The sequence below is a fragment of the Labeo rohita genome, chromosome 18 (genome assembly GCF_022985175.1).
Source record: "Labeo rohita strain BAU-BD-2019 chromosome 18, IGBB_LRoh.1.0, whole genome shotgun sequence".
Lineage (NCBI taxonomy): Eukaryota > Metazoa > Chordata > Actinopteri > Cypriniformes > Cyprinidae > Labeo > Labeo rohita.
This window is the reverse complement of record NC_066886.1, coordinates 1,009,141-1,036,224: the sequence shown is the minus strand read 5'-3', so window position 1 is coordinate 1,036,224 and position 27,084 is coordinate 1,009,141. Positions and strand designations below refer to the sequence as shown.

The following is a 27,084-nucleotide window of genomic DNA, read 5'->3' as shown; positions in this document are numbered from 1 at the left end:
TTTCTAAAAATATAAAAATATATTTGTAATGGAAAAAAAGACAAAAAAAGAGAAGTTCGATTGTTAAAATATTCATGAATGTAGTAAAAAAATGTTAAAATATTTTTTTACAAAAATATAAATATATAAAAACATATATTTGTATTGGAAACAAGACAAAAATACAAAAAGAGTAAATAGAAAAAGACAAGTATGATTGTTAAAATGATTTGTAAATACATATATTTGTATTGGAAAACAAATCAGTGCTGCTGAACCAATGGTGGGAGTTTTGGGTGGGATTTACTGTATCTCTGTTTGGGAAACCTGTTTTTCTCATTGCATTATTTTTGCAATCCTATTCAGTGGCACAGAAATGCATCGCTCCAGCCTCATTTGTTGGACGTGAATCCCAGCAGCCGGACTGGTTTTATCCCAGTCTCAGTTTGGCTCCGTTTGTTCCCGAGTTCTCGCATCTGCACGCAGCAGCTGTGCGGCGATCTGCCGCGTTCCCTTCGCACGCTACGTTACCTGCAGCTCGTCTCACTATTAATGAATTAATCTGATCGTGGCAATGAAGATGTAAACAGTGTGTAGCTTGCATATATAAAGCCTCGAGCCGCTCCTGACCGTGTGCTTCGCTCATAAGGGCAGCAACAGATATCTGCAGGACTGTAAATGGCTTCGCTTCATTCTGCTGCATGCTTCTATTATTAGAACAGACACGAGGAGCACAGAACCGTGGCTTTGTAGTTATTTTTTGCGGAAGGGAATCCAGTAACTCTTAATGCACTGGCTTTATGGGGCGGTTTGCGTTTGTCGTTCGGTCAGCGTCGTCTCCAATAGAAGCAGAAAACCACACTGTAATCTCAGTCTGATGGAAAGGCGCTATTCATTGCGGCGTGAATACGTCTATGAACCGTGTCTAATCTGGCCTCATGAACAATTCACGGTATAAAGGCACTCTTCTGAGTATAAATAGCTCACGAGTTACTGTGACATCCGTGGCCGACAGCCGTGAGATTGAAGGTGTTTTCAAGCCATAGTTGAGTCACAAATGAAGATTCTGTCATCGTTTTCTCACCTTTGTTTTTTGGTGGAGCACAAAATAACAGCTTTTAGGATACGATTATTTGGTTTGCGTGTAAAATCTCAGCGTGAGCATTGTGCTGAATGTCTCATTGTGAGAAAATAAAAGTAAACGATGACAGAATGTTCATTTTTGGTTGAACTGAAGTTGTGAGCTGCAGCTTTGTGATGCTAATTACAGCATTAATCCTGTTTAAGGCAGATATGCTCATATCTTTGGTTTATGTCTCGTTGACGTGTCCTATGGTGAGACATTCTGTACTTTATCTAAAAGTGTTTTGAACAGCATTTTGATCGTTCTTCTTGCAATTATGATACATTCAGCTTTTCTGACCTCGTATTAATTGAAATATTTGTACTTTTTAATTCGTTTGTCACACTGCTGATTCATTTCAAATGAGCTGGTGAGGATTGTTAGAAATGGAGTGAACTTCAAAGAAATTGTAGATGTAATATTCATATAAATATTATGTTGATTCATGCAAAATGACATATACAAAATCTTGTTTTCCGAGAAATTCCTTCAAAATGAAGTGAGTTTATCCGTAAAATGAGACAAAAATCAGTGTCTGAAAAATAAACTTTATTCATTTTAAACATAAACTCTCTCAACTTTGATCAGTTTCCCAGAAAACAAGACTTACTGTCAATTTGCATTTCAATTAAGTTGATACTGGAAAACAAGAAAAAAATATGGCAAATTAAGACAATTATGATTGGTAAGGTGATTTAATTTTACTTTTAGCATGATTGGGTTTACATATAGTATTGGCAAAGCATAAGTAAAAAAGTTAAAATAAATAAAAAATAAATAAAATATTTAATATGTAAAAATATATGAATATGAATACATGTGTGTGTGTGTGTGTATATATATATATATATATATATATATATATATATATATATATATATATGTTTTGTACACTGCCGCTCAAAGGTTTGGGATCAGTAAGACTTGTAATGTTTTTTTTTTTTTTTTATAAAGTCTCTTTTGTTCATCAAGGCTGCATTTATTTGTTCAAAAATACAGAAAAAACAGTAATATTGCAAAATGTTATTACAATATAAAATAATGTTTTTTTTATTTTATTATACTTTAAAATATAATTTATTCCTGTGATGCAAAGCTGAATTTTCATCAGCTGTTACTCCAGTCTTTCCTTCAGAAATCATTATAATATGCTGATTTATTATCAATGTTGAAAACAGTTGTGCTGTTTGTTTTTGGAACCTCTTTTATTCAGGATTGCACCAAAGGAATAAATAATATTTTAAATAATATTACAATAAAAAACATTATTTTGTATTGTAATAACATTTTGCAACATTACTGTTTTTTTCTGTATTTTTGATCAAATAAGTGCAGCCTTGATGAGCAGAAAAGACTTCTTTAAAAAACATTACAAGTCTCACTGATCCCAAACTTTTAAGCAGCAGTGTATATTTTTGCAAAAACAGATTTTTTTTATTATTTTCAAAAATCATGCTTTTCAACATTTTTATTGTGAAAAAAATAAATTGTATTTACATCCCACATCCCAACTGATGTTTTCATAACAGAGCTGTTATGAAAACAAGCACATGTTGTTCTTTGCAATGGCAGAGCATTAACTCAGAACGCTGAGATTTACCAAGAATTCATGTAACACCTGCGCGAACCGTTAAGAGTTTCTACCGCAGAAAAAATGACTCATTCTTACCACCTGTGTTAGATACTCCATATGCAATTTACGGGTGACGTCATTAGAAGGAAGATGAAGAAATCTCACCCTGTCGTGGAAGAGAAAAAGACGTGATATTCAATGCATCGTGACTGTAAAATCATGATATAAATGCACCACGGGATGACTGATGATTGTTTAATATAGTAGACAGATTGACAGGCAGACACTCGTGACCCGCTCCACCTACTCAACACTCGTGTGTGTGGAAATGTGGCAGCGGTAGCTTGTGTTTTTGGGTCTGCGTGGTGTTTTATTGTCCTCCGGGGAGCCGTAATTCCCACCGGAGAGGTGAAAGACTCAAGCGATCCCGTTAACACACTCAAGCTGCCAAATCCCACCGTTAAACGCTTTTTTTAAGTTGGCAGGAGATGCTGTTAATAAAAGCATCTATTGTAGCAGGTCACGTGAGAGAATTAGAGTATCATGCAGTGATTTCAGAATTAGCAGCGTTGCAATATTGAACAGTGTATTGAAATTAGAAATAGTTCAGCCCAAAATGAAAATTTGCTGAGTTTGTTTCGTCATCAAATTTGTAGAAATTAGTCATTCCATCACTTGCTCACCAATGGATATGAATGGGTGCCATCAGAATGATCATCAGCGTCCAAACAGCTGATAAAAATATCACAATAATCCACAAGTAATCCACACCACTCCAGTCCATCAGTTAACATCTTGAGAAGACAAAAGCTGAAACAAATCCATCATTAACACTTTTTTTAACACTAAAATATGAGTCTATAATCCATAATAATGCTTCCTTGTCTGGTCTGAATCAGGAGAGAAATCTGCACAGATCAAGCACGGTTTACAAGCCAAAACAGTCTTCTCAAGATATTATTTGATGGGCTGGAGTGGTGTGGATTACTTGTGAATTGTTGTGACGTTTTTATGAGCTCTCATTCTGACGGCACCCATTCACTGCAGAGGATCCATTGGTGAGCAAGTGATGGAATGACACATTTCTCCGAATATGATGGAAAAACAAACTCATCTTCAACTTGGCAGGAGATGCTGTTAATAAAAGCATCTATTGCAGCAGGTCACATGAGAGTTTTAGAGTATTTCAGAATTAGCAGCGTTGCAGTATTGAGCAGTGTATTGAAACTTATTCATCTTTAAAGGGATAGTTGACCAAAAAATTTAAATTTGCTAAAAGTTTACTCACCCTTTAAGTCATACAAGATGTAGATGAGTTTGTTTCTTAATCAGATTTGGAAAAATGTGTCATTCCATCACTTGCTCACCAATGGATATGAATGGGTGCCATCAGAATGAGCATCCAAACAGCTGATAAAAGCATCACAGTAATCCACAAGTAATCCGCACCACTCCAGTCCATCAGTTAACATCTTGAGAAGACAAAAGCTAAAACAAATCCATCATTAACACATTTTTAACATTAAAATACGAGTCTCTAATCCATAATAATGCTTCCTCCAGTGAAAATGTGGTCTGGTCTGAATCAGGAGAGAAATCTGCACAGATCAAGCACTGTTTACAAGCCAAAACAGTCTTCTCAAGATGTTAACTGATGGACTGGAGTGGTGTGGATTACTTGTGAATTATTGTGATATTTTTATGAGCTCTCATTCTGACGGCACCCATTCACTGCAGAGGATCAATGGGTGAGCATGTGATGGAATTACACATTTCTCCGAATATGATGAAAAAACAAACTCATCCACAACTTGGCAGGAGATGCTGTTAATAAAAGCATCTATTGTAGCAGGTCACATGAGAGTTTTAGAGTATCGTGCAGTGATTTCACAATTAGCAGCAGTGCAGTATTGCACAATGTACTGAAATTGATTCATCTTTAAAGGGATAGTTCACCAAAAAATGAAAATTTGCTAAAAGTTTACTCACTCTTTTGGTCATACAAGATGTAGATGAGTTTGTTTCTTCATCAGATTTGTAGAAATGTGTCATTCCATCACTTGCTCACCAATGGATATGAATGGGTGCCATCAGAATGAGCGTCCAAATAGCTGATAAAAGCATCACAGTAATCCACAATTAATCCACACCACTCCAGTCCATCAGTTAACATCTTGAGAAGACAAAAGCTGAAACAAATCCATCATTAACACTTTTTTTAATACTAAAATATGAGTCTATAATCCATAATAATGCTTCCTTGTCTGGTCTGAATCAGGAGAGAAATCTGCACAGATCAAGCACTGTTTACAAGCCAAAACAGTCTTCTCAAGATGTTAATTGATGGACTGGAGTGGTGTGGATTACTTTGTGAATTATTGTGATGTTTTTATGAGCTCTCATTCTGACGGCACCCATTCACTGCAGAGGATCCATTGGTGAGCAAGTGAAGGAATGACACATTTCTCCGAATCTGATGAAGAAACAAACTCATCTTGGATGGCCTGAGGGTGTCAGAAAATTTTCAATTTTGGGTGATCTATTTCTTCTTATTACTTGATCTTTTTCGGTTTCAACCGAGACATTTGAACATGCTGAAGTAGCACCATGGCTGTAAGTTAATTTCTCCAAATGAAAAGCCTCATGAATGCGTGTCATTATGCACCGCTGTACGCACCATCCAGATGTTTCTCTTCCCGGAGAGGCTTGCGGAGAATCGCGCTTCAGTAGAGAAGGTGTGAAAGCCCAATCTGTTCGTTAGGGTGGCTGAAAACTCCAGACACGGATGTCTTTATTCCGAGAGAATATAATTATGGTTCACATGATCGTGCCTCAGGCAGGGAATTCAGCTAAGTGAAAATTGTGTCTTTTCATAGCTCGCTCCACACACACATACGCCGGCTTCCTTCAGAGTCTCTCTTTGGCTGTTTCTGAACACCTGAACGCTCATTGAAATCAATATCAGTCATTCACAATGAGACCACGAATATGCATTAAGAGTTCACATTGACCTTATATTGAATGTTAAAAATGCTAGTGAAACATTTCAGATTTTTAGTCGTGTCATTTTCCTGAACGGGTACAAATGAACATACTGAGCTTGATCCATCTTTTATTTGTGTGTAAGAATGATGATTAAAAGACAGCTTAGGCGTCCTCTAAGCGCCGATTCATTTGTCATCCTGAGATTATGTGACAAAACCACCTCAGTCTCCTTGAATGACCTGCCAAAATGTTTCCTTTGCAGTTTCTTGAGTGTAAAATGAGAAAAGTACTTTCCAAGTATCCTTTTAGATACAGATAAAGAACACTAATAGGGCTGTGTGATGAAATGACGGCAAGTTTTTTTTTTTTTACCGTTTTTGAAAAAGCCTAATCCAACAAGGCTGCATTTATTTGATTAAAAATACAGTAAAAACTGTAAAAATGTGACATATTATTTTGATTTAAAATAACTGCCTTCTATGTGAATATCTGTTAAAATGTAATTGATTTCTGTTTAAAGCTGAATTTTCAGCATCATTACTCGTCTTAAGTGTCACATGATCTTTCAGAAATCATTCTAATATGCTGATTTGCTGCTCAAGAAACATTTCTGATTATCATCCGTTCATATTTTTGTGGAAACCGTGATATATCTTATTTTTCAGGATTGTTTGAGGTAAGAACGCTAATAGGGCTGTGTGATAAAAGGATGGCAAGATTTTTTTTTTTTAAGTTTTTGAAAAAAGATTTATCTGCTCACCAAGGCTGCATTTGTTTGATTGAAAAATACAGTAAAACCTGTAAAAATGTGAAATATTATTGTGATTTAAAATAGCTCTTTTCTATATGAATAAATGTTAAAATGTAATTTATTTCTGTGATCAAAGCTGAATTTTCAGCATCATTACTCGTCTTAAGTGTCACATGATCCTTCAGAAATCATTCTAATATGTTGATTTGCTGCTCAAGAAACATTTCTGATTATCATCAGTTCATATTTTTGTGAAAACTGTGATATATCTTATTTTTTAGGATTGTTTGATGAATAGAAAGTACAGATAAAGAGCGCTAATAGGGCTGTGCGATGAAAGGACGGCAAGATTTTTTAAACATTTTTGAAAAATGACATCTGCTCATCAAGGCTGCATTTATTTAATCAAAAATACAGTAAAAACTCTAAAAATGTGAAATAGTTTTGTGATTTAACATAATTGTTTTCTATGTGAATATCTGTTAAAATGTATTTATTTCTGTGATAAAAAGCTGAATTTTCAGCATCATTACTAGTCTTTAGTGTCACATGATCGTTCAGAAATCATTCTAATATGCTGATTTGCTGCTCAAGAAACATTTCTGATTAACATCAGTTAATATTTTGTGTTTTTTCAGGATTCGTTGATGAATAGAAAGTTCAAAACAACAGCGTTTATTTACAATAGAATCTTTTGTAACATTATAAATGTCTTTAATGTCACTTTTGATCAATGTAATGCGTCCTTACCGAATGAAAGCATTCATTCTGGTCGTGTATATGAAATTATATCACAGATATTAAATAAACCACCCAGCACTAACACATTTTGACACATTTTATTGATATTTGGCTCCAAAATAAAAAGTTCCAACTTTGTCCAAATGTGACTGTACTGTAGATCTGCGGCGGCTCTGAAAATGAGACACTTCGTGAGCTCACGGCGCTCTGGGATGATTGAGTCCCATCTTGAGCAGTCGCTAGTACTTGGAGGCAAGCCTAGTCTAGCGTCACGGGTGGCATTCATCACGAACCAAGGTTAAACCGAACCGCAGTTTAGAAACTATAAGCACCGTCATCATGTCAGTGTGATATTTCATATCTGTACCCAGAGGAAAGAACGATCAGTAGTTGATTTTTCTATATAGTAATGCGGTTTTCTGTATCGTGTTGAAGTCTCCTGCTCTTCAGATGTTTCTCCTGAGAAAAAGACCCCTGTGAGATCTATTCACATTTATTGAAAAGTGAAACACTCTGACAGAAGGACTTCCGAATAGGTATTTTAGGAGATGTGCAACCTCACATTTGCCAGTTGTCATGTCGTCGTTTTTCAGATTATGGTGTGTAGAGATCGAATGGTGCAAGCGAATCTCCTCCAGACTGTGTGTGACTAAGGTTACATGTTTGCGGCTGACGCCACCTGTGCATTAGTCAGCTCTGACATCTCACGGATGCACGTGACAAGCTGATAGTGGTACGATAAACAGGAACGGTGTAAAACCATCAGGGGTCGACAGGAATCGAGTCGCGAGTAGATCTGATGTGAGATGCGAGCATATTTCTTTTCTCCGCACCCGTGAAATTCACCTTTCCGTGAGACCGTGAGAGCCGTAATGCTGTAAACTCCAGCGAACCTTCATGAATCATTTCATTTACAGGCCCGCTAATCCGTTACAATAATAACTTCATCTCGAAGGGCATCATCTCTTCGCATCTCACTGTTTCACGGGATAAAAAGGGATGCCATCTGGATCTTTGCAAAATACCTTTTCTTAAGCGCATGGAATTTCAAGGCTCACTGTCTTGTTTTCTCCTAAAAATATCTAAGCAACAAGACACATTTATTAGAGAAGCAGAATTGTGTAAAATAATAAGACTTGTTTCAGAGCATATATCTTGAATTACGTTTCTTTTTCCTCCCCTTATTGACAAAATGTGTTATTTACGACATAGACGTTTATGCGATTTTACCTATTAGGTTAAAAAATAAATCAAATAAAGTCAAATTGAAAGAAAGAAACTTAATTCAAGATATATTTTCTCAAAAGCAAGAGAGTAAGCAATTGTTTTCCACAATTTGTTTTGTTTCTTTCTTGTTTTTTGTTTTGGTTTCGTTTAGTTTTAGAACGAAACTAAAGACAAAAATGCTGGTTAAGAATATTATTATTATTATTATTATTACTATTATTATTATTATTATTATTATTATTATTTTGCAGTGCTGCCAGGAAATAATTTATTTGGGCAAAACTTATAAATGGAAAAATTATCTTAAAGTAAAAGCACTGATTTTACATTACTGAAAAATAATAATAATAAAATTATATATATATATATATATATATAATTCTTATTTATTATCACTTTATTTATTTATTTCAGTGCTGCCAGAAAACAATTTTATCAAGCATATTATTATTATTATTATTGTTGTTGTTGTTGTTGTTATTATTATTATTATTATTATTATTATTATTATTATTTTAATAATATTATTATTATTATCTTAATCATCATCATCATCATCATCATCACCACTTTTTTATTTATTTATTTAATTCCGTGCTGGCAGAATAAAATGATCAGGCAAATTATTATTATTATTATTATTATTATTATTATTATTATGCAACGTTGGCTGCCTGAAAATGTTTAAATCAGTTTAGTTTCTCAAGTTAATTCCTGTTTTTAAGGATTTTTAGATGGATTTTAATTTTAATATACACATATTGGTAAAGACAAACATGTTGTATATTAATAATCATAATAATAAATGTATTTAATTATTTATGTGCTGCCAGAAAACACATTTCTCAGGCAAAACGTGAACATTGATCTTAAAGTGAAAGCTTTTATTCTACATAACCATTTATCCATGCTGTATTTTCTTACCGAACAAAGAGACAGTGAAAAATGGCACTGAAGACATGCTAAAGGGAGACTCGCTGTTTCCTTGAGCGTCGCTAAATTATCCTGCCAGTGTGAAGCATAATGCAGCGTCCTTCCAGAACTTATATATTCCTTGATGTGCTAATGTTGTTCTCTTCTTGTCTTTCTGTTTATAATTTATCTAAGATATTGATAAGATGGTCAGAGCATCAGTTTAGGACGTAAAAGCCTGTATGTGCAGAAATAGTAAAGAAACCTTTACAGAAATGTATGAGAATGAGTTTAAAAGGGAAAGTTCATTCAAAAATGAACCTTCTGCCATCATTTACTCAAACCTATGTGGTTATTCTTTTTCCTTACAGCATAAGGGTGAGTAAATAATGACCAAAAGTTTAATTTCGTGTGAACTATCCCTTTACAGTAGTCAAAGATGCTCATATTGTAATGAAGATCGTCCAAGACTCCATTAACCTGTTTCTCACTGATGCTCTTTAATTCTATCTTCTATTTTCCAACTGTTTTCTCACTCATTTCTGATTTGTTGCTGGTTTCTTCTTGCTTTGCATTTGGATCATTCTTCTTTTGTGTTTTCCAACTGATCGGACACTTTGGTTTTCTCTCGCACATCCCTCTTCTCCCCGTTTCCTTCACACTTGTTCCCCTCCATGGCTTCCTCTTCCTCTCCAGCTGGGTTTGTGAAGTCGCCAATGTCAGAGACAAAGCTCACAGGAGACGCCTTTGAGCTGTACTGCGACGTGGTCGGTAACCCCGTGCCGGAGATCCAGTGGTGGTACGCCGACATTAACAGGGCGGACTCCTTCAAGCAGCTGTGGGACGGCGCCCGCAAGCGCCGGGTGTCCATCAACACGGCGTACGGCGCCAACGGTGTGAGCGTGCTGGCCATCTCCCGCCTCACGCTGGAGGACGCCGGGATCTACGAGTGCCGGGCCAGCAACGACCCGCGCCGCAACGACCTTCGCCAAAACCCGGCCATCACCTGGATCCGAACGCAAGCAACCATATCCGTGCTGCAGAGTGAGTCGTCTATGTACTGTAGTAGCTGTAGTGTCCCACTGCGCCCCTCGTGCAAAAACAGCTGCCGTCTAGGGCTGGGCGGTCTGATTTTGATATTGCATTTAGACCTGGAGTGATTTAGTTTTGACATGTGCCTGCAACTATACAGTTGAGGTCAAAAGTTTACATCCCCCTTTCAGAATCTGCTAAATGCTAAGAGGGATCATACAAAATGCATGTTATTTTTATTTGGTACTGACCTGAATAAGATATTTCACATAAGAGATGTTTACATATAGTCCACAAGAGAAAATAATAGTTGAATTTATAAAAAGCCCCTTGATTCTTAATACTGTGTTGTTTTCTGAATGATGTGTTTTTTTGTTTAGTGATAGTTGTTCATGAGTCCCTTGTTTGTCCTGAACAGTTAAACTGCCTGCTGTTCTTCATAAAAATCCTTCAGGTCCAATTTTTTTTGTTTTTCCAGAACATTTGTGTATTTGAACCCGTTCTAGTAATAACTGTATGCACTTGAGATGCATCATCACACTGAGGACAACTGAGGGACTCGTATGCAACTGTTACAGAAGATTCAAACACCTACAGATGCTACAGAAGAGAAAAAAAAAAAAATGCATTAAGGGGGGTGAAAACTTTTGAACAGAATTGGGATGTTTACATTTTTCTTAGTTTGCCTAAATATCATATTTTTTTTCATTTAGTACTGCCCTACAGAAGATACTTAGATGTTTCCCAGAAGACAAAATAAGTTAAATTTACCCTGATCTTCAAATTCCAAATGTTTTCACCCCCCGGCTCTTAATGCATGTTTTTTTTTTTCATCAGTGATCAGTGAGTGTTTGAACTTTCTGTAATAGTTGCATATGAGTCCCTCAGTTGTCCTTGGTGTGAAAAGATGGATCTCAAAATCATACAGTAATTACTGGAAAGGGTTCAAATACACAAAAATGCTGAAAAACCACAGAATTTGGGGGACTTTAAGGATTTTTCTGAAGAACAGCAGGCAGTTTAACTGTTCAGGACAAACAAGGGACTCATGAACAACTATCACTAAACAAAAACACACAGCTGTGGATCATTCAGGCAACAACACAGTATTAAGAATCAAGTGTATGTAAACTTTTGAACAGGGTCATTTTTATATATTTTTTTATATTATTATCTCTTGTGGACTATATGTAAACATCTCTTATGTGAAATATCTTATTCAGGTCAGTACTAAATAAACAATAACATGCATTTTGTATGATCCCTCTCATTTTGCTAAAATAATTAACATTTAGCAGATTCTGAAAGGAGGATGTAGACTTTTGACCTCAACTGTATGGCTATTGAATTCAGCTCATCGTGTTTGTGTGTGTATAGGGTTGTGCATTCTTCAGAACTGAACTGAGGATCTGTTTAATGAATGATGCACAAAATCGGACTCAATTCCTGAATTTGAATTAAGCAACTAAAACTAGAATGCATTTTTTTGATTTCGAATTTTGAGCAAGTTTGTCAGCTTTCTGTGTTGGCTTGTTTAACCCTTGTGTGTCAATTTATAAAATGTAGTTTTTAGGTCCTTAGAAGACAAAAACATCATGAATCGTCCTTAAAAAATATTATACATTAATATTGTTATTAAACAGTTAGTTCCAGGCCTTGATTCTGATTGGTTGAGCCATGTTCGAAGCTGCTGTAATTTACTCAAGCATGCACCTTTGTTTACATTTGTGTGTTGCTCGGCAACCACTTTGTTACAACCTCAACTGTTTCTGAGGAACTAAACTGATTGGCAGAAGAATGTTTTTATTTAAATAAAAGTATAAACCTTACTATGTATATGGAATAACCATTTTATGAAAGCAAAAAGCCTTGTGAAGCTGTGGTTTACAATGAATTTATAGCAGCTGAGGGGGTTAGCTTCACTTCGCTTCCTAACAACGTCCCTTATCTGTTGTAAATTCACTATAAATGAGCTTCTTGAGGCTTATTGCTTTATTTTACAGCTTTTACTGACAGTTTTTTTTTTTTTTTAACAACATCAGTCCTGATCATTACTAATAAAAATGCATTCATTTTATAAATTTTTTGCACTAAAATTGTTTTATTTTTCATAAAAACCTATAGTTGCATTAGGCAAAAAAGTGTTAAAATCCTGAAAATTAATGCATTTTTATTAGTAATGATCAGGTCTGATTATAAATATATAACATTTACATGCATAACACGCAAACACACACATTTTTGGGGTTTTTTTTTTAAGAAAATGTTAAAATAGTAGCTAATTTAAAGGTTAAAAATTGCAGTTTAAGTTGTCCTTAAGGTTCTGAGTTTATTTTTGTACCTAGTTTACAAATAGATCTATGCAAAAATATATTAATATATGTGAAATATATTAAAATTCCAATTAAAATACACATTTTTGGCTGAATTTACTGTATGCTGTTTGCATTAACAGCCAAAGTTATAAAAAACAAAAATGAAAAAGATAAAAGGTGCACAAAGGGTTAAAAAAAAAGGGCCTTCTTGTTATAAGGTTTCAGAAGCTTTTAAGATGGACAGATTCATGGAACATGATGGAAGAACACTTAATTCCCCAAAATACATACTTGTGTATAATTTCTTTGAATTTAAATTCAGTAAATTCTTGTTATTCCAATTCAAATTCCAGTATGTTGTTGCCAGTTCAACTCAAATTCACACTCATGAATTGAAATGAATTACCAGAGCAACCACTGAATCCTTAAGTCAGTTCTTCACTTCTGAATTTTGCACAACCCTGGTGTATTTCAGCTTTTGCACATCTGCTCATATTTCGAGTGCATTTTTTTAAAAATGATATTTACGTATTTGTTTGTTATGAATACAATCTGATATTGTGGTTTGTGTCCATACGAAACTAAAAAAAATGAGATAAAGCACCTTTCATCAGTATTTAAATCGGCGGATTATCCAAAAATAGATATTAGCGCATGATTATGCAATACACAGAAAGCATTTTTAGAGTGAATTTGCAGCATTTATAACTAAAAGTTTCCACCAAATACTGTAAAATGATCATTCATGCTGCCCAGCCCTACTACAAACAAACAAAAATAAAACAAAACCCCACAGTATGTTCATCTTAAGTAGGTTTTTTGAATTCGGACAGCACTGTATTGATTCCTGTTGTATTTTATTATATTTTGACCTTGGTGTGTCCAAATGTCACCTTTTCCTTCAGGCAGACTCTGAGGATTCCCACTGAATTCAATAATGATTGCGCCCCTTTCCTCTCCTAATGCCCTTGAGCCTCTTGTTGTGGATGACCACAAACCCAGACAAATCCCTGCTCTCTGTCTGCCTCTCCTCCTCCTCCTCCTCACTCCTTCCTCCCTCACCCTCACCCTACATGCCGTCCATCCTGGCTGTTTCTGTGTTGCTTGCCGTTTCCTGTTTTGCTTGGGTTCTTTATTTTCATTTCATACGGATATGATTTAGTCTGTTCGTTTTTCAGTTTTGCGTTGCGTGGGTTTTTATTTACTTCAAAGCCCGACATTGTGTGCCCTGTGCAGAGCGTAAAGCCTAACGGCGCTTTGAAGTCATGCCGTGTTTTATCTGTGCATTTTGTCCTTGGAAAAGGGTGGATGGGACTAGGAAGAAGACACAAGGAAAACGGGTCATTTTGGTTATGCGGGCAATTTCTTATCTTAGAAAAAAAAAAAAATCACAATCTTATCTCTGTTATAAAACTGACCCGTCCGCGTCCGCAGCCGGAGAACGACCTTGTGCCTTCTTTGCATTTACTGTTTGCCTGTGATTCAGTAATGACATGATGATATTCCTCCCGCTCTGATCCCTAAACATAAAGCCAATCAGTCGGGTCTGATTCATTTGTGCGTGGTTAAATGAAGTTCAGGGATTACTGTCCATCAAAAGCGTGCTAAATTAAAACAAATGGCTTTTTGTGTCAAATGCAAGTGTATAAACATGATATCATATTCTGTCATTACTGAGAGTCAGTGTTGTCATATTATATACATGTGATAGGGCATCGTCACATGCATATAACAGGCTATACATGCTGAAGCGTATAGTTTGTCAACAGGACAGCGTCCAGATTTCTGGTGGTCTTGTCGAGCTTTTTCGTCTGTAGAGGCTGTAGATTGGACTAGATTGTAACCTCCCAAATGGACTGCAATGCTTGATATTTGTTAATATTTATTAGGGATGCACTGATGTATTGTTTAAAATCAGCCAGTGATCAGGGTCGATTGTATCCTGTCAATCAAAAGTGGGCGAAAAATGTGTGTCTGAAACTTGTGTAAAATTTAGGGCTGTCAAAGTTAATGCAATTACAACACATAAATGCAATGCACTTAGAGAAAATATTAATGCAGGCTCTTTTTTCCCTATGAATCAGCTGTGGTTCAAGTCAGGGTTGCCAGATCTGCAGCCACCAAACATTATTTGTAGCACAGCTACAAATCACAATAAGCTTTGTGCTTTTATTGTTGCTGATAAGAAACAGTCTCAGCTCTCGAATTCTATTTTATCACAAAAATCAAACAATTAATGGCGTTTTGACGTATTGTTGTAATTCTGTGTAATTATCAGTAAAATGTACTAGCAAATTATTTTTCCCCCATTGCATTTTAATTGCATTTAACATTTCTATCCATTTGAACATAAACTAATAAACTTAATGTGATGCATGTAAGATTTTTGTAATAATAAACTTAATGTTTTAGTAACCAGGTTTATATATTTAGTATAAATAAATCCAATTTCATGCATTTAAATTGATTGAATATCACATATTTAAACTTTGAATAAATCAAATTGTTTACACAATGAACAGATTCTGTGCAATTTGAATAAAGGCATTTTGAAAATCAGATTTTTGAAAAACCAAAAAACTAATTACCATTTTGACATTGTTGTAATACAACTGGCTTCCACTTTAATATGTTATAATGTAAAATTAAACACGCATGCATATCAGAAAGAGCCTTTTAAAACATATCCAGTTTCATGTAATCACTCAGTCTGTTTCAACCACAGAAAAACGTCAATAAAAGAGCTTGTGATCAATACATCACTTAATGCTGAAAGTTATCCAGTGTTCACAGTTGGTTAGTTAGCTATAAAAACACTAGAGATGAGCTTATTACTGTTAATTATATATGTTTGCTTGAATAAATCTGTCACGAAGGCAGGTTTTTATGTGCAACTGAGTTGTACACAAACATTTTAGTTTTTATTTGAGCGTGATTATTATATCCAGTGTTACTCTGAAAAATAATTAAATATAAGCTACTAATTAGATCTGCGACAGTGTAATTAGATTACTTGCATTACTTATTTCTAATTGCTTTCTAAATCCCATATCAACCTCAACCAGTTGAGCAATACGAGGATAGGCATGAAACGGCTCTTTTAATCCTTTCAAATATATAATATAAAATTACATAAATTATTCTTGAACTGACCAAAGTATTTAAAGGAGAAAGTTAGAAACATATATATTTAATATTAGATCCACAATGGTTTTATATATAATTGTTCTATAGTCTATATAGTATTTATATCAGAAGTAACTGTAATTACATAAAAATTAGAGAATGGTAATTAAATTAAATTAATAATGAGTTACACCCACCACAGACTGTATCTGATAATAAACAGCATTTGAATATCATAGTTTGGGCTCTGTTGTTAATTTTAACCTTTAATATTATAGGGGTGCACATAAGTGGTCTACAAGCATGCATGACCAAAATAATGGTTGACGGATGTTAATGCACTTTTAATGCACCATTTTAGATCATCAAACTGTAATAATGTATAACATGTCTTTTCGTACTGAAAACATAATTCTAGGCTATTTGCAATTTTCAAAGCACAATCCAAAAATGTGACATTTAATTCACTGATGCTCTTCAATCGGAAGCGCTAAACCCAGGAGCGTGTATACTTAATTGCTGGCAACCCACCAAAATAAAATAATTTAAAAAATGTTAAAAAATATAATAAATACTAATTTAGGTTTGAAAATGCCAAAAAAAAAAAAAAAAAAAAAAAAAAAAAAAAAATATATATATATATATATATATATATATAAGCATGCATGACCAAAATAATATATATATTTATATAAAATATATAAATAAAAGCAAATGCTATCATTTTATTTTTAAATATTATATTTTTATTTAATACTTCCTTTTTATTTTAAAATGTGACCTTGGACCACAAAACCAGTCATAAGGGTCAATATTTTTTAAAATTGAGATGTATGCATCATCTGAAAGCTGAATAAACAAGCTTTCCATTGATGTGTGGTTTGTTAGGTTAGAATCATATTTGGTTGAAATGCAACTATTTGAAAATCTGGAATCTGAGGGTGCAAAAAAATCAAAATACTGAGAAAATCGCCTTTAAAGTTGTCCAAATGAAGTTCTTAGCAATGCATATGACTAATCCAAAATTAAGTTTCGATATATTAATGGTAGGAAATTTACAAAATATCTTCATGGAACATGATCTTTCCTTAATATCCTAATTATTTTTGGCATAAAAGAAAAATTGATAATTTTGACCCATACAATGTATTTTTTGCCTATTGCTACAAATATACCCGTGATACTTATGACTGGTTTTGTGGTCCAGCGTCACAAATATAATAGTATCTGCACACTTTATTATTTTATTTTGTTTATTTTATATTAAAAAAAACTAAACAAATAAGGTCCAATGATATTATTATCACTATTATTAATATTTTATATATATATATATATATATATATATGTATATATATATATTATATAGTTATATTTAATGGGTAACACTATGTACAATCTCCAGGTACTCTTATCAGAACCAGGCTAAAACACTTATGTGCCCCGCTGATTATAGTAATTCATCAAATGAGAGGAATCCCTATTGTTTACAGCATTAGCATTTTTTCTTTAACAAATCCAAACAGTATTGGTTTTGCCAGATGTCAATCTGAATAATCGGCTGTTGGTATCGGTGCATCACTAATATGTATTTTTTGACGCCAAACTTCTCTTCACAGTTTTCCGTTTTCATGGGCCGATGATTGTGAGCCGAACCAACCCACTGATTGATCATTAAACTCTCTCCTCTTAGCAGGTGTCCTCCAGATGACCTTCAGGAGGATCTCCATACAGATATTTTCCGGTGTGTGTACAGTAGGTGAGAGTAGGCGACGTGACGTTGACCGAGAGAAAGAGAAAGTACTACAGTAGCAGTAACGTTCCTCTCGGCTAAGCCAACCTGCAGGAGAAGGTGTAAGGAATGCTAATTGGATGATCAACCTGAGCTCCTCCCAGCGGAGCGGGAATAATACCTGGAGGTTTACTGTACTAGCCAATCACGGGGTGATTGTGCCTCGCCCTGCTTTTTCCAACTGGGTGCTGCGGTTGCTAGGGTAGAGATTCACACACGGCCGCCTCGCTCATTTGATTACAGTCTGAACATTTAGATTAAAATGTTTATTAAATGAGGATAAAAAGTAGTGATATTTTGTTACTTGAGCCTAGAAAAGTTCCAGAAAGAATCTGCAGACTTTTTCCATAATTTCCGGTCTAATTGAGGGAAAATGTATAGAATGCATTTGAATATTTAAAAAGTGAATATGCTGAAATGTGTTAAATTGAGTGGAGAGCTCAATAATTTACTCAATACTCAAAGATATTAATGTTTAAATTTAAGATTTGTACACTTTTTGTTTTTAAATATAATAAATGGTATATTTTTATTATATAATATTATATTTTAATTATATTTGTATATTTTCTAATATTATATAATAAAATATATTATAAAATATATATATATATATATATATATATATATATATAAAACTGTGCTCCAGTATTTTATATCTTTTACATATATATACAAATATAATTAAAATATAATATCATAAAAACAGATGTAAAATACTGGAGCACAGTTTACAAGAAATACTATTTTAGTCTTTTTTATTTTAAAAAGCACTGAATTTCATTTGACTGAATGTGTTATTTGCCATTTCTGTGTAATTATTAGTCAACATTTTTATCCATTTGGGCAGTTTGAACATAAACATTCAGTCATACAGAAATGAAACTGGTAAGATTTTTGTAATAATAAACTTAATGTGTTTTAGTAACCAGGTTTATATATTTAGTATAAATGCATCCAATTGCATGCATTTGAACTAACTGAACATCACATATTTAAACTTTGAATAAATTGAATTGTTTGCACAATGAACAGATTCTATGCTATTTGAATATTTAAATAAAACCAAATAGATGCAAAACAATTAAATTTACTTAAATATTTTGGGGTGCAGAAATCTGGTTTAATTTCTGTATGATTGATAAATACGCATCACATTAAGTTTATTAGTTTGTTTATACTAAAACTCTGATCCAAATGGATTTGACATGCATTTCAAATGCACAAATATTTTTGAGTGTTTTATTGATTTGCTAAAAGCATTAACAGTTAAGCTACATTTACATTTAGAGTTTGCATGACAGGCATTTTGATTCTGATTGAAGATTTTAATAAACGATTGAAACAGTAAAGCATTATTACTACTTTAGATATATATTTTGTCCACTGATATATGCTGTTAAAATGCCAAGAGAAAATCCGCTTAACAGAAAGTATGACATAAACAGAACTGTTATTAGAAACTTTGCCGCTTGCACATGAAATGAAGTTGAACCGGATTTAATGGAAACTGCGGATGATGGATGAGTTTGCTGTAAAAGCGTTCTTCTGCACAATTGATGAGGCTCACATTGTGGTCAGAACAAAACTGCATGTTCACTTTTGATTCTTGATTGTCTGCAGATGCAAATTCAGTGTCTAATTTATGGTTTGCATCAAAATAGCATTATTGTTCCATTTCAGGCAAGTATGCAGGTAATATGTGCTCTTAAAGTGACAGTTCACCTAAAAATGAAAATGTATCATTTACATGTCTTTTGAAACCTGAATCACACGTGTGGAAAACTAATTTATTTCCACATGCTATGGTTTAAAATGCATGAGTTTTGTGACATTTTGGATCCCGACAGTCATTGTTTCCAGTCCACTTTAATTGTAAGAAAAGAAAGGTTTGAAACGACATGAGGGTGAATAAATGATGACAGGATTTTCATCACTGGGTGAACTTTCTCTTTAAGCATCAAAATGCACACACTAAAAATATCAATTTGCAAGGTTTGTTAACGCTGTAACACTATTTGGCGTTCAAACGTACATTTTCTTGTGTGTTTTTAATGTGTTGTCTCTGTTCCCCACACAGGACCTCATTCAGGACGGTCTCAAGGACACATGAATGTCCATTAAGCTCGTAATGTTTCATGCACTAATTGTCCAGGACTTTGTCTTCGTTTCAGAGCCACGAATCAATGCTTCCGATCAGGAGATTTTGCAGCCTAAAAGCGGGCTGGAGTTGCCCATCACCCTTCAGTGTAACCTCACTAACTCACACAGCACCCACCGGCAGACCTTCTGGATGAAGAACGGACAGGAGATTTCCAACACCAGGACGGAGCACAAACACACCGAGTTCAAGTGAGATTTCAACGGCAAATCAGCTTTTTGCCTTTTTTGTTTTTTTCTCGTTAGTGCATCTGTGACATGCTGTCAGTTACCACAGATTAATCATTTCAGCTCGTCCCTCAGAATATAAAAATAAACAGGAAACATGCTGATAAATTAAGAAAGCCCAAAAGTTCAGCAGGCAGCACTGCAAATAAATGTTTAATATAAAATCTGTATTCCAGACTTGGTAAACTGCACTGCACTGCTCAGTCTGGCTGACAGGTGGAAGAATCTCATGAAAATGTGTCATATTTGACCTGAAAATCAAGTGGAAAAGAAAAGAAATTATATTGTGCCTTTGCAAAAAGTTATGATTTTAATGCATTTTGAATATATTTTTGGATTACATATTTTTTTTATTTTAATATTGATTTTTGCTCAATTTGATTTTTTTGTATATATTTTTATTTTATATATATTTTTTAACTTTCAATTATTCCTGATGGTGATATAATGTGTAATAAAATATAAAATATTTATGTAAATTAAAAAATATATATATTCTATTATTTTATTCTATAAATATATTGATATGTCTTATTCTATTAGTAATTTTAATTCTATTTAAAACTCAAACACAACACACAATATAAAAAATAAATTAAATATATATTAAATATTGTCCCCAAATCAAATGAAAAATAAAAGAAATTGTATTTTGCCTTTGCAAAAAAGTAAAAAGAATTAATGCAATAATATTTTTGAATTATATATATATTTTTAGTATAGATTTTTACAATTTTTCTTTGTGTACATAAATATTTCATATTTTATCACACATTTATATATATATTTCTATTATTTTATTCTATAAATATATTATATGTCTTATTCTATTAATATTTACATTTCTATTTATTTAGAAATTATATTGTGCCTTTGCAAAACGTTTAAATTTTAATGCAAAAATTTATTAATTAATATATTTTTGGATTATATATTTTTTATTTTAATGTAGATTTTTACTAATTACAATTTTTTTGTATATATATTTTTTATTAAAAATATATATATTTATTATTAATACTACTACTACTACTACTACTAATAGTAGTTTGATTCTATTTTATTCTATTATTTTATGATGTAATTATGTTAATATCTATTGTTATTCTATTAATTTAAAAAACATAGTGGTGACATTTTCTGACATTACACTAATGATGATCATGACATGAAATATATGTAACTCTTAAAGCGGACTTCATTTACATTTAAACAATATGTAATTTCTATATTTAATTATTTTGATTTGAGAATGTAATTTCTCATCGTCTTTTATTTATTTCTTTTGGGGTGAAATGCAACCTGTCCAGTTCACTCCAGTTTCATTGCAATTTCAGAAGAACCTTTACCTTCTCAAATTATATTTCATATACCCGTAAAGTCGGTAATATGGAGCTCTTTAAGTGTAACCGTGGCGGGAAACTCTGAGGACAATCAGGATGTTCAAGCACAAAATCTCTTTAGTAACACGTCTGATCTGAGTGAAACCCCCCACCAGAGCTTTCAGAAAGTCTCGTCAGTCGGCCAAGAGTGATGTGGCGCAAGGCGATCTGCTGTCAGACTGCATGTCACAGGCTCCGCAGAGACGCCTTCACGCAGAACAGACAGCCCTGCGCCGCCAGCTCTAGCACTGCGGAATCAAGTCCCCGTCCGTGCTCCCAAAGCAGCGCGCAGCCCGCCACCTGAAAATTGCTTTCCGAAAATGTTGTCATAATAGGTTTCCCTGTCTGATGATTAATAGCAGAATATTTTTTCAATGATTAATATCGGCTCTTAAAGCAACAGCTCACACAAAAATGCTTTCATGTTGTTTCTATACAAGTTTTCAGTGAAATATCTGCAAAAAATAAATGTATAAAAATATATACATATATATGAAAGAAATATATATGTATATAAGACATATATTTCTAACCTTCTGAAGTCATATGCAATATGTGATGATAAGACATAAATTTAAGTCATAATTTGCTGAAAATCCTCTCCATTGTCTGCTCCATATATTAGTGGCATTTTTTTATATGGATGCAATTAAGATGCAATTTATTTTTTTTATTTACTATCTATCTATCTATCTATCTATCTATCTATCTATATATATATATATATATATATATAGTAAATAAAATATATAAAGATATAAATTCTGAGTTCATATCTTACAATTTTGAAAAAAATATAAATGCAGATTTGGGAGATATAAACTTGCAATTGTGAGAAAAAAGTCAGAATTATGAGATAGAAAATTCAGAATTCTGACTTTTTTCTTACAATTGCAAGTTCTCTGAATTGCAGAAAATATATATATATTTTTTTTTATGACAAAAAAATCTGAATTTTTGATATAACTCAGAATTTAGATTTTAAAAAGTCTGAATTGAGAGATATAAACTTGCAAGTGAAATGCAAGTCAGTCAGAATTATGAATTTATATCTTGTGATTCCAACTGTTTTTTTTTTTATCAGAATTTTGAGAAAAAAGACAGCATTGTAAGAAAGTCGCAATTACCTTTTTCACTTTTTTATCTTGTGATGGAAGCAAAAAAAGAAAAAAATGAAAAAATAAAAATATATACATAAAAAAAGAATTCTAAATCTGAATTGAATCTGAATCAGAAAAATCTGAAGTATAAGAAAAAAAGTCTGAATTCTGAATTTGTATCTTGTAATTCTGTATTTTTTTTTTCTTAGAATTGCAAGAAAAAACAGAATTGTTTTTACGTTTTTTAACAGAAAAAAAAAAACTCAGAATTGCAGTATGTAAACTCAAAACTCTGATTTTAAAAAGTCTGAATTCAGAGATATAAACTTTGACATCAAAACAAAAAAAAATTCAAAGTCGAATTCTGAATTTGTATCTTGTAATTCTGTATTTTTCTCAGAATTGCAAGTAAAAAAAGATTTAAATTTTTAAATTAAAAAAAATTACATTTTTAAATTTTTAGTTTTTAATTTTTATTTTTTTTATTTCATGATAGAAATAAAAAAGTATGAATTGCAAGGTGTGAACTCAAAACTCTGGTTTAGAAAAGTCTGAATTGAAGTCAGTAAGAATTCTGAATTTATATCTTGCAATTACAACTTTTTTAAAGCAGAATTTCAAGAAAAAAAGTTGGAATTGTGAAAAAGTTACCAATTACTTTTTTCACTTTTTATTTTGTAATGGAAACCAAAAAAAAAAAAACTGAATTGTAAGAAAAAAAAAAAAACTAAGTTCTGAATTTGTATCTTGTAATTCTGTATTTTTCTCAGAATTGAAAGTAAAAAAAGATTTAAATTTTTAAATTAAAAAAAAATTACATTTTTAAATTTTTAGTTTTTAATTTTTATTTTTTTTTATTTCATGATAGAAATAAAAAAGTATGAATTGCAAGGTGTGAACTCAAAACTCTGGTTTAGAAAAGTCTGAATTGAAGTCAGTAAGAATTCTGAATTTATATCTTGCAATTACAACTTTTTTAAAGCAGAATTTCAAGAAAAAAAGTTGGAATTGTGAAAAAGTTACCAATTACTTTTTTCACTTTTTATTTTGTAATGGAAACCAAAAGAAAAAAAACTGAATTGTAAGAAAAAAAAAACTAAGTTCTGAATTTGTATCTTGTAATTCTGTATTTTTTCTCAGAATTGCAAGAAAAAACAGAAAAGTTTTACATTTATTATTTCATGACAGAAACAAAAAAAGTAGGATTGCAAGGTTTATTATTTATTAATGTAATGGATTGTAAAAAAAAAAGAGAATTGTAGGGAAAAAAAAAAAGTCAGAATTCTGAATGTGTGAAAAAAATAATTTTGCGCAGAAGTCACAATTAACTTTATTTTTTGTTCTGTGGCGGAAACAGTCTTCCATAGTTTTCAGAGTTTGGGTGGGAAGATTATCTTCGATTATAATGATTTAATGTTTTTACTGTTCCTGCCTTCAACAGTAGAGCATGATGCTTGCAACACCAAGGTCATGGGTTTGAATCCCATGAAGTGCATGAAATCATATCATGTAAACCTTGAATGCAGTGTAAAGGTATCTGCCAAATGCATAAATGTAAATGTTCCTCACACAAAGATGTGGCATGGCTTCCGAGGACTTGAAATATTGTGCAATCAGTATAAGCTTGTATGGGAGATTGTTTTGCTGAACAAATATAATCACACACAGATCTACAGTGACATGAGGGGGAGGAAATGAAGGCACTTTCAGTGTTTGTTCCTTTAAGAAGTGGGAAAGTGAAGATGTTCTAGTTTTGAGCTGTCAGTGATTTGTGATTCTTGTTTTGTAGGTTAAGTAAACCGAGGACAGACGATTCGGGCGAATACATGTGCGTTTACACCTTTAAGTCGGCACCCAACGCCAACGCTTCCATCGAGGTCAAAGGTAAGAAATCTTTTCCCGAAACTCATTAACATACCGTTAACACCGTCCGAACGCCGTTGCCATCCGGTGGAGACCTGACCCGCGTTATAATTAGATATTGTTTGGAGCGTAATTAGCCTCTCCTCACCTTAAAATAAAGCGAGCGGAGCGCAGGCGTTCTGGAGTGAATCCAGACAGTCACGTCCCGAAGTCTCGCTGCGGCTGAGGACGCCGATTGAGTCTCGTTAGCGTTTGTCCGCGCGGCGGGTGGCGTAGTGACACCCGGATAGCTGCTGTCACTCATAATCACCGCAGCCATCCGGCCTGGAGCTCATAACGACTCAAACGTGCTGCGACTGGATCTTTCAGACTGTACATGAAAACCACTCCAAAGAGGAAGGAAACGACTCACGGAAATCTTTTCATTCTCGTGATTAATCATTCCTGTAATACAGCAATTTTTTATATTACAAAACTATGATTGTAGCCTTATATAAATATAAGTTTTAAAAGTATTTTAATTTAAATCAGCTTACAGTGCATGACAAATTAATTTACCAGATTTTTACTTGTTACAAAAATGTATTTATTATTAATATGATCAATTATTAAATATTATTCATTTATTAATTATAAATAAATCGACTATAAATTATTACAGTAAAATTTGATATATTTTTTTCCTTTTTAATTAATCTGTTTTTTAATTATTATTGTTTTAAAAGCATAAATTAGTATCTGACAAATCAATACACCATTTTTTTGCTTATTACAAAAATGATTAATTTATTACCGTAAAAACCATAATACTTTTTATTTATAAATGTTTAATTTGATTTTTATTTTAAATAAGCATAAATTAGTGTACAAATATAGTAAAAACTGTTTTCGAAATACAATTTCTGCTTAGATTTTTAAATGTAGTTTAATTTTAATTTAAAAACTGAATTAGTATCTGGCAAATAGACATACCATTGTTTTAATTATTTATTATTTATTATGTTACAGTAAAAATATTCTAATGCCATGATTTTAATTTTTTTAATATAATATTTTTTATTTTAATTTAATGAGCATAATATAGTGCATGACAAATAAATGCAATATTTTCAAAATATTTTGCATATTACAGATTTATTTATTACAGTAAAACCATAATACTTTTTCTATGTATACAATTTTTATTTTAAATTTGATTTTAAATGGAATTTATATAAGCATAAATTAGGATACAAATATATAAACATACCATTGTTTTTGCATATTACAAAATATAATTATTTCTTACAGTAAAAAATGTTCTATTTTATACTGAATAAAATTTTAGCTTACATTTTTAAAGTTAGATTAATTTTAATTTAACTGGCGTGAATTAGTATCTGACAAATAGACATGCCATTGTTTTTTGCATATTACAATTTTATTTATTATTTATTATGTTACATTTAAAAAAAAAAAAAAAAAAATATATATATATATATATATATATATATGTGTGTGTGTGTGTGTGTGTGTGTGTATATATATATATATATATATATATATATATACTGTATTACAAAAAAGATTTATTTATTTATTACAGCTAAATCATAATACTGTCTCTATTTATACATTTTAAATTAGATTTTTAAATTGAATTTAGATAAGCAAAAATAACAAAACAGTTTTTTTGCATATTACAAAATTTAATTATTTCTGTACTGTAATTCCATTTTTTACTGAATAAAGTTTTAGCTTACATTTTTTTAAATTTACACTAATTTTCATTTAATTAGCATAAATTAGTATCTCACACATAGACATACAATTTGTTTTATTTGTTTTATTTATTTATTATTTATTATGTTACAGTAAAAAATTACCAATACCATGATTTTTTTTTTATTTAATAAATTATTTTTAATTTAAATTAGCATAAATTAGTACATGACAAATAAAAATAGTATTTTTTTTTTTTATTTATCTATTTATTGCATTATTACAAAAATTAGTTTTTTGTTTTTTTTTTGTATGAAATATGATCCAGGAATGTCCTTGACTCATTTTAAGGTTATAAGCTCATTTTCTGGACAGTGGAATCCACAGATGACACAAGTAATGTTTGCATGTATATGAAGTGGATTGTGATCTCCAGTAAAACCGTGGCAGCGTCGCTCGCAGCCTCAAACCCCCCGAGACCCGACACAGTCTGAGCTTGCCTGCGTGTTCCTCGCAGTTAAGCCAATTTGTTTTGACACGGCCGTCAGACGCACTGAGCATGCCCGGACCGTTATGTCAAGGCTCTCTTTAAGCGTTGCTTGGTTACGTAACGCGATGATGTCGCTGTCCGCTTTGGCCGGGCTTTTCTGCCCCGAGTCTGTTAGATGACAGCATTCAGCTCCCATGTGCCACAAGCTCCGTTCTGCTACAAACACGCCATGAAGAAGCGCAGCCCCCATCCTGACGTATTGTTCCTGTCCTCTTTCTGTCTCTTTACAAGCACAACGGGAGCCACAAGACATTTGTTTAAATTCAGGAATCAAGTCGTTTTAGGTTTTTTTTTTAATGCTAGATAGTATTTTGGTGAATATTTTATAATGTCTAATTATTTTGCAAAGACAGAAAAAGGAAGAAATTATTAAATTAAAACAACCAATTCAAGTGAACAAAAATAATAATTAAATGTTGTCATTATTTAGTCATTATTATTATTAAATAGTTGTATTTTATATGTATATATATATAGGGTTTTATATAAAAATATAAATAATACAAAATAAATTAAAAATAAATAAATGTAAAAAAATCAAATG

At 32.5% G+C, this 27,084-nt stretch overlaps 2 protein-coding genes across 3 annotated transcripts in view; one reads left to right on the top strand and one right to left on the bottom strand.

Annotated features, from left to right (window-relative positions):
• The window catches only part of nptnb (neuroplastin b), a 68,769-nt gene that overhangs the window by 20,707 nt on the left and 20,978 nt on the right, over positions 1-27,084 (top strand). The window contains exons 3-5 of one of the 2 annotated variants that reach the window (XM_051134564.1): positions 9,988-10,335; positions 19,731-19,908; positions 24,216-24,310. In XM_051134564.1, coding sequence (XP_050990521.1) covers positions 9,988-10,335; positions 19,731-19,908; positions 24,216-24,310 — 621 coding nt within the window. The remainder of the gene's footprint in view (positions 1-9,987; positions 10,336-19,730; positions 19,909-24,215; positions 24,311-27,084) is intronic. The other variant, XM_051134565.1, reaches the window with a different exon arrangement.
• Positions 20,011-27,084, bottom strand: part of rec114 (REC114 meiotic recombination protein) — a 35,747-nt gene continuing 28,673 nt past the window's right edge. The window contains exon 7 of the mRNA XM_051134566.1: positions 20,011-20,195. The gene's annotated coding sequence lies outside the window, so the exon portion shown is untranslated. The remainder of the gene's footprint in view (positions 20,196-27,084) is intronic.